This window comes from Camelina sativa, chromosome 16 (genome assembly GCF_000633955.1).
Source record: "Camelina sativa cultivar DH55 chromosome 16, Cs, whole genome shotgun sequence".
In the NCBI taxonomy this organism is placed as follows: domain Eukaryota; kingdom Viridiplantae; phylum Streptophyta; class Magnoliopsida; order Brassicales; family Brassicaceae; genus Camelina; species Camelina sativa.
Genome location: NC_025700.1, coordinates 16,460,099 through 16,469,374, shown reverse-complemented (window position 1 = coordinate 16,469,374; position 9,276 = coordinate 16,460,099). Strand labels below are relative to the sequence as shown.

At 32.9% G+C, this 9,276-nt stretch overlaps 1 protein-coding gene and 1 long non-coding RNA gene across 5 annotated transcripts in view; one reads left to right on the top strand and one right to left on the bottom strand.

Moving 5' to 3' along the window:
- Positions 1-2,229, top strand: part of LOC104750803 — a 10,826-nt gene extending 8,597 nt beyond the window's left edge. The window contains exons 2-3 of the long non-coding RNA XR_761710.2: positions 748-854; positions 1,581-2,229. This is a non-coding gene — a long non-coding RNA (uncharacterized LOC104750803). The remainder of the gene's footprint in view (positions 1-747; positions 855-1,580) is intronic.
- Positions 6,926-8,959, bottom strand: LOC104750801 (myb family transcription factor PHL8). 4 transcript variants are annotated; one of them, XM_010472649.1, is made up of 6 exons: positions 8,592-8,959; positions 8,440-8,516; positions 8,280-8,328; positions 8,020-8,122; positions 7,863-7,935; positions 6,926-7,777 (listed from the first exon to the last, which is right to left on the bottom strand). In XM_010472649.1, exons 1-6 carry the CDS (start codon positions 8,761-8,763, stop codon positions 7,226-7,228), a joined length of 1,026 nt encoding a protein of 341 aa, XP_010470951.1. In that variant the 5' UTR covers positions 8,764-8,959; the 3' UTR covers positions 6,926-7,225. The 4 variants fall into 4 exon arrangements, with proteins under 4 accessions (XP_010470951.1, XP_010470953.1, XP_010470952.1 ...); XM_010472651.1 differs by having other exon boundaries at positions 7,863-7,932; XM_010472650.2 differs by having other exon boundaries at positions 7,226-7,777; positions 8,020-8,119.

The window sequence follows — 9,276 nt, the reverse complement described above, 5'->3', positions numbered from 1 at the left end:
GAGGGAGCTTTAAAGTGTAAAGCAAAATGGGACCCTGGGGGAATTTACATTCACTTAAAAAACATTGCTTTGGAAATCTAAGTAGATTAAGGCTGTTATGAAAGAATCTGACAATGATTGTACAAAAGAGTTCAGTACACGAAAACCGCTGGGAAGTTAAGTATCTTTCTTCATTGGTTTCCCTACATATCTCTACATTTATCCTTTGCTTTTTTGTCTAACCATATCCATGGCATTCCAATCTTGACTGGCAAATTGGCCAGTTTGGGTTTCTGGAGACCTTCCTAACTAGCCACGTCGTTGAAGGCGATTGTTAAACTGACACACCCTTATACTTTCTTGAACACTTTTTCCAGTGAACATGTTTAGTGACATTCTCTGTTTACGCCATCCATAAGTTTTGCCTTGCCTAATCATTGGAAGTGGTTATAAGCCAATTTCCATGCTGCTATAGTTCCTTGATTTCAAATAGTTCAAATAAATTACGAGGTAAACGTTGCATTGCATATTGAGTTATGGTTCAATGGTTTCTTATCTGGTTATGGCATTGCATACTCGTAAGCTTTTTTTTCCTTGATTTCAGAATTGTACTTTGAAGTATACAATAGCTTTAACTTTTCGGGACTAATGGGTTTATATATCCTAATCATTCAAGTTTACACTCTTTAATGCTGTGGATTCTGGCTATGTCATAATTCCTTTGTTGTTAAGGAAAGTGGTTTTGTTTGGTGTTTTGTTAAATGGCAGGAACACAGCGGACCGGAGCCGTGGGCCACGCAAACCGTTGCTACTATTCCATTACTACAACCTACAGGAGCTACTCATATAAAGCATGGAACTTTGGCAAAGAAAAGGTACAACAGAGCAACCCCTCTTCGAAAAGAAACAAATACATTATTTTTTTCCTCTTTAAGAATGATTCTTTATATTATTCTAAGATCTTCTCCCCCTCCACTTTAGGATCACTAGCTCACTTTTTTAAGCAACAACATCGGCTGCATGTTTATTTGTGCTACTTCATCTTTATATCTTCTCACAAATATAACACCAATTTCGAAAAAATCATAGCATAACTCCTCATAGTCACTTTAGCCTGCGTTGCTGTTGAGTAGAATTTACTAAAGATGTTGTGTTTGATGGAGCATAACTCATGTGTTTCAAATAGTCTGGACACACAAAATAATACCATTAGGTCATATTTTGAGAGATTCGATATTTGCTTGCCAAGTTTAAATTGTGTGTTATGTTAATTATGCCTCTTAATGCTTTTTTCCAACCTTGTTGATACATCCACAGATCTTAATCATCAAATGCAATGATTCTAAAAGACCACAATTTTCTCTTTTTCCTTATCTCATTTATTCATGAGGGACGATCTTTATCTTTATCTCATTCTGAATTTGCCTTTGCTTTACTGTTGTCATTTATATTTTTTTTTTAACAGATATATTTAATCACATGCAAACTTTTTTTTTTTTTTGTTAAAGAACATTCATGCAAACTTAAGAACATTCTGAAGCATCAGGTTCTGTCTCAAAAGTAACATATTTTAAAAACTGAGGTATGGATATTGCTTGCAGGCACAAAGACAAAGCAAGCAGGAGACCAGTCGTTGGTCCAAAAAACAAAATAACCCATTTGCTGAAATTTGAGTTCCCCCTCCTTTGCTTTTTTTTCTGCATTCTCGAGGTTAGTCCTAAAGTTGCAACTTTTCCTTTACTTAAAAAAACCCAAAACATTACATTTTTTAAAGAACGAGATAGTGAGATCTTGAAATGTTTGATGGAGATTGTTTTGTGTTTTTTTTTTTGAATTTTAAAACAATAATATTCTTATTCCCCTGATGGGTTTATTTGATGTGACCAATGAGATCTCTGATATGGTCGGAGGGATCCAAAAGAAGTTAAAAGCAAAGCAAAATCTTGGGTGGTAATTGGATTATAAGGTAGATAAAGGTCCAATGCACAATCTTTAAAACAAGTGGCTGATGACTGTAGCAGACGAATTAGGGATGTGGCGATGGCTGTGACCCAATCTTGATTTAGTCGGGTCCTAAATTTGTCTTGATTAAGGAAGGTTTAGGCTCTGGACCGGCTTGCAGTGGACCGTGCTAAAACAATGGGTTTGCAGATCTGGTCCTGGCCTACTTCGATTTAGTAGTCTTTCTTTATGTGGATTAAACGGGATCTAGTTGGAAAATTTTCAAATAGTTCTCACGCCATTTCTACATGCCTAGTTTCTGATATAAATAGGATTGGTGTCCATATCCTTAGACCCTCTTTTAGATATAATTTGTTATCAGACTTTTTTTTGTTAATGTTTTTATGATTTGCAAGTGTGCATTCTTGATTAGGGTGTGTGGATTTAAAGTAGGGTTTATATATGAAATGGGCTTACATATGGGATGGGCCTGAATTTGAAACTTTTCTCCTCGACCAATATTGGGTAGTTCTGACTTCTGAGTAAAACGAGCATGTAACATTTTTTTATCTGAGTTTTTAATTTGCGAAGGACATAAATAAAGGAAAATAGTGAAAGTTATCTGACTTATATTGTACTCTTTTAACATATCTTTTTGGGTATATTCGGTTAACTCACAAACTCTACATAGGATGCGAACATGTGGAAACAGGATCATGTGCATATCAGACAGTCTCGTTACACATCAGTCAAGTGCAAGTGACATTAAGCGTACACGGTACACCCAATCTATGTTTGGTGGACGATACGTAAATCTTAATGCTATAAGTTTGCGTAACTTGTCGCAGTAAGAATCTTTTGTGATAGAAAGAAACCAACGTCTATCACTTTCTTAAAAATTTGAATCGGTACTTTTCTTGAATCCGAACAACGTTTTGACTGAATCCTTCTAAGTCCTAATCATTAAACATTAACTGAAATCAGCTAACCAATTTTACCATACTTACGCATCAACTTTTGTTAGATGGTTTCTACCACACACACTGACTGTATACTGCAATATATCAGAGCCATAATTTACATGATTTGGACGATACCGATAACGTTCTTCCCATTTTGTTTCAAACAATGTGAAAGCAAACTATATAATTGAATTCAGACAAAATATTATTTTGGATCACATAGATAGATGATTGATATCAGTGATATCATATCACGGGTTCTACAAACCATGTATATGCTTGGACGCAGAAAAACGTCAAATTAATTCACCTTAGGTTTGTCCACTCGATTATTGTCGTTTGTTTCTAAAGAAGAGGAAGTTTACGACGTGCAGTTTTTTTTTTTTTTTTTAACTGACGTAGCTTTTAACATTTTTATTAACAATTAATAAACCTACACACAAGTTTGTTTCTTTAGAAATCTTTTTCTCATTTCATGTCGTCCATGTTTCTTCCCCATTTTGTTGAAAGGTCAAATGACACCGCTCGTGACAAAATAGAAGAGAGACATCCGCCGACTGAAGAGCTCCTCATGGTATGAGTTTCGACAAAGCTTAAAGATGGTTAGGATTTAATGATTTTGGAGTTAGGGTTTATTATATCTCACGAATTAGAGCTTAGACTAACAAAATCAAATTTTGCTATTAAATGAAATATGTAAAGGAAAAATACATGAAAGTTTCAAATATTACCAAAATTTTTAATAACTTGTGAAATTTTTGAAAAATTTGCTAAAAGTTTGTTATGATATTGAAAAATATGTATATTGATGAAAAACAAAAACATATCATAAACTATAACTATTTAGTTAGAAAACCTTTTAAACCCATTATAAAATCTTTATAAAACATTTTATAATCTATAATTAAACCTTATAAAAAGGGTATAATTGAAAATGAACAACATATATAGGCATTTTTGAAAATGAGTATTTTAAAAGGGGTATTTTTGAAATTCTCCATTTTAAATCTATGAATATACAAGTTGAAAATTGCTTAAATAAATAAACACTGAGAATTTTTTATAAGTAAAATTATTTTATAAAAAAAAGACTAAGAACTAAAAGTTGTGTTTGTTTTTAGGAGTAAAACTGTCAAAAAAATATATATATTATTAAAGCAGAAGTACTCACTAGACTAAATTGAACCATGACTTTGTTTTGGTACGTTTTTCATTAAAAATGATTAGAGAATCACTTAATTTAATTAAATTTACCTATAGTTACGATTTATCTAAATGACCATTATACCCCTTGCTCGACCACTTAATTACGACCGGGCGGGACGCAGATCTTCTTTAACCCGGATATAGAAGAAATAAAACTCGCGGATCTGTTTGTACCCCAAGTTTATAATATTCGGATCTTGTATGTTTTTTGGTTCAAGAATAATTATTCATGTCGCCAAACAGAGGTATAATCCCTATAAATAAGGAAACTGGTATACGAGTATTTAATGGCTTCAATAATATCAAATATTAACTACTACCATACTTAATCCCTATAATTATTACAAATATTAATAATAATGAGAAATCTTTAATACTTATGGATTACGACTTTGTTGCTTCCAAAATAATCAATAGATTAAAAACGAAATTGTATATATATATAAACTTATTTGATTTGTTTTTTTTTTGTAGGAAACTAGGAGAATGCTTCCCAGTTATTTATTATGAAAAATAAAAGAAAAAATTACAAAATAACAGTGCGAGGACACGCATGTCCCGTTAAGTCATCATGAAAAATAGAAGCAACAACCATCAGCATACTCTCAAGCCTTTGGAAACCAAACGGTAAGGAGAACGCATAGGAATCTAAACCATCTGCTAAGCGATTAGCTTCCCGGTACACATGAGAAACACGGACTGACCAATCCCTTGAGATAAAGCCATGACACAAGCGTACCAGGAAGGACAGCGGATGCGAATCACCGATCCCTGTCTGTAAAAATTCCACCACCATCTTCGAATCCACCTCCAATTCCAGTCTCGTAATCCGCCGTTCCCAAGCGATGAGGAGTCCATAATAGACACCCCATAGCTCTGTTAACGGAGCGGAACACCTTCCGATACTCACCACAAACCATCACACCATTCACCATACTCATTGCGTAACACCCCACCCACTGTGGCCAAACCCGGATCACCGCGTGAAGCGCCATCAGTGTTCAGCTTAAACCACCCTGCCCGAGGAACTGACCATCTTATCATTCGCTGCACTCGACTAGCTGTACCACGATTCTGCAAAGCATTCACTCCTGCAGCCAAAACCTCATGCGCAGAATCCTTAATAAACTTGACTCGATCTCTCCACACTTTGTTTTCGCCAAAAATGTTACCACATCTCCATTTCCAAGCCCACCAAACAGCCATGGAAAACATTACTGACCAAGAATGATCCTCCACTCTAATCACACCACTCAAATTCTCATATAACCACTGCAGCAGTGACAACTCAAAAAAGCGTTGTCACTATTTGATTTGCTTTTATATTGTGAGATATTTACGGAAACAAAAAATCAACTTAATACAATTAGTTAAAAACAAATCATCATTTAGTTTAGATTTTTCAATATTTCCTTAACGAAATTATAGTAATTAATTATGATTAGTATATATGGAAAGAATAAAAAACGCAGAAATGATATATATATGTAAAGTTGTAAACTAATTTACAGAAAATGTGTACTGTATATCCCACATCGACTAAATATTTTGGAATATGGTTCATAATCATTATAAATATATGACTGATATGTTTTGAGTAAAAATGAGCAGGAAACTTGATTTATCAGGTATCCAAATTTAACAGTTTAATTTGGTTATATATTTGAGCATATTTAAAATTTTAAAAAGTAAACATATTATAATATATTTCCGTTTTTTATAAAAGTTTAAGAGATTATAAATATTTAAATGTTTATAGAATGTTTAATTTATTATAAATATTTGAACTCTGTCGAAAGTTTAAACTATTATTATATATTTAAGTCTAGAAAATATTTAATTAATATTAATATTTTTACTCTTAAAAATTTTAAAATCTAAAAAAAGTTTGAGTTAAACCCGTTAAAACATGTATTTTTATCAAACTATAAATTAAATTGGTTTTTTACAAATTATATCAAATATTAACTTCTAAATGATAACCTAAATATACATAATCTCTCTATAAATACAATGGTTTCCTAACCATTGAAATATCTCAAAATTAAATTTAACAAGCAACTTCTCCTCTTTTGACAACAAACCAAAATAAAGAAAAATTCATTCTCTTACAAAAGTACTATCTGATATTGCGGTGTGTCTATCCTCTTACAAAACTACTATCCGATATTGTGGAGTGTTTATTTTCTTACAAAACTACTATCCAATATTGCAGTGTGTCTGTTTCTGTGAAAAGTTACATTTTACAAACTACTTACTCTATTAGGATTTCCAATTTACTGTATAACTCTAAATATACAAATAAACATAAAAAGAAAATAAATCAAAATAAAAACAATATTAGAAAAATACAAATTACAAAAAAAAAGTAAGTAACAAAATATATAATTCTGTGGTGTAGCACAGGGTATCACCTAGTATATATATATATATATATATCCCAACAAATAATAACGTAAATATTTTCCATCTAGCAAATAATCAAATGAGCAAATCCTGACCACACCAACACACTAATGGGGTTATATATACATAAAGATGATAAATCTTTCTTTACTTCTTCATTTGGGGGAAAAAAACAGATAAGCCTCGTTTTCATGAACACGTGACTAACTTTCTTCCATGTTACAAGAAAATATTCGTATAACAAGCATTACCTTCTCATAGGGTTCCAAGAAAATATTCGAATTTGGCTGATTAGTAAAATAATTAAGCAAAGATATACTACATTCGAATTTGTATCGCATGACTCAAGTATGGTTTGTCTTTTCATAAAACAACCACTGAGAGGCCAACATGCTTATAATGGTCGGAACATCATGATAAAAAGCTCACTCTTATTTAATCATTTTGCTTCTTTCATTGATCATAAAAAGTTTCCCCCAAATCCGCCTTTACCACATCCACAAGCCTCCCCCCACCTAATCTATACACACAAATCACACATTTTCTATATATAATAGTTTATATATATATATCATCATGTTGACTCATATAGAATATTCACATGCGTTCTTCACCCTGGACTTGCTCACAATATCTCTATGACTATAATAATCTATGGAAATCTATGCATATATATTGGATTCTTTTAAAACATTTTTATATAACTTTATAGTGAAAGGTTTTTTTTTTCTTTAATTAAACCCTAGTCCTATGTTCGGACACGTCTCCATGTCTTTCTTGTAACTATTCAAACTCAACTTCAAGTGCTCATCATCATCAACTCCAAAAACGCTCTTCATTAGAGGCTGCTGTTCCACGCATACGACGTCGTTGAAGCTTCTCTTCTTCCCTTTCATCACTTCCGATTTGATCTCCATCAACGGAAGCTCAATCGTTTTATTGATGTTATTGTTATCATCCAGCTTTGTCTCCGAGGTCTCTGAAGATGTCAACGAGCTCTCTACTGAACATCTCAGCTGACTAATTCCTCTGTTTTTTGGTTTCTTGCGCCACAAGAAACCTTCTTCTGTTTCTTCCTCTTCTTCTGCTTGCGTTAACTCTGAGAACGAAGAACTTGGACAGCCTCTGTTCACCATTGAAGCTAATCTAGAGAGTTCGGTTCTCGCAAATTCCATGCCTAGAGTTGAAGATGTGTAGCCAGCGAGAGTTTGTTGAGCTTTCACTAAAACTGACTGTAAATACTTGCCTTGTGCCTCAATCTTCACCTGCAAATGCCTCTGAACCTGAAACCAAAACATTATAAGAACCCCAAAGAGAGATGGTTGTGCTTAATTAGATTCAGTTATGGGATATGATTGATGTGATTACTTCGATTTGTTCATGAAGTTTCTTTTGAACTTCCATCTGCATTTGTAAAGCCTCTGTGATTTGCAACCCTCTGCTACAAATGAACAAAACAATTAGTTTTTAACTTATTGAAATCGATCCATAAACGATATTATGATTTCGATTCTGAGATCATTACTCTTTAGTTGGATTGCTGTTTCCTTCGGTGACACTACAGCCTCGGAGATCTCTAGAATCGTTGTTACTCTCAGCTTCTTGATTTTCTGAAGCAGAGGAAACTGCTACATCAAGAAACAAAAACATACATAAGTATCAAACTATTTAAAAAGATTTCTTCAGCCCATTCATTTGGTCAGATCAGAGTTGAAACTCAAGATTATATCCTTTGCCTCAAAAACATTATCAATGTTAAAAATAATGAATCAAAGAATCTCAAACCTTCTAGCTTGTTATCATCGAACTTCATGCTCTTCCCTAGCCGATATTTCTGGAGAAAGATCAAATACGATAATCAAAAGTTTATTTTCAAGAAACAAATTAATCGAAAGAAGATAAAAACACACTGATCCAATCAAAGATTCTTGTGAACATTATTTACTTGTAAATGACTCTTGAGATGGTATAAGGTAAGTCCAGGAATCTCCATAACCTTCATCAAACCTTTAGGTGTTGCTTCTACAAACACAAACAGAACAAAACAATCAAGAAACATGAAAATGAAGATGGAAACACACAAAAAGATGTACGTACTGTTAGGTCCTCCAAGTTGATTAACAGCTTCAATGAATCTGTGATGAAGATCACAAGTCCATTTCAATCTTGGCTTAGCATCCGTTGACAACACAAGGCTCATCTTTGCCTTGTGATTAATACTATTGCTGTTATCGTTGGCATTATTGTTGATCTCCATTAATAAACACATACAAAATCTCTCTTCCAATAGACAAATCAAGAAACGACTCACGAAATTTAAATAAACGAAAGGGTGATTTGTTTTCAAAAGATTGTTGGGTTTGTTGGCAAATATATGGAGATTATTTAGACATATATATAAATCTTTGGAGTGGTTGATGTTTTTTTTTTTTTTTCTTTAATTCTTCTCTCACTCCATATCTGGAAACATTAGTGGGGTTCTGTTGGAGAAGAGAATATATGCTCTCTTGACCCTTTCCTCTTTCTTTGTTTACAATTATTATTTTATTTTTTGGTTAATATATATTTTTTTTTTTCCTCTTTTCTTCGACCATTTCCCGATTTCACACCTCTTTTTTTTTTTTTTTTTTTTTTTTTTTTTTTTTTTTTTTTTTTNGTTGCCTTTTTGTAAATTTCGTGTTACTTTTTCTTCCATATATGAGGCAATAAGATCAGATAAGAAAAGGTCTGTACACTTCGTTTTTGGTCGTATAGACATCCTAATGGACACATATCGTATGTG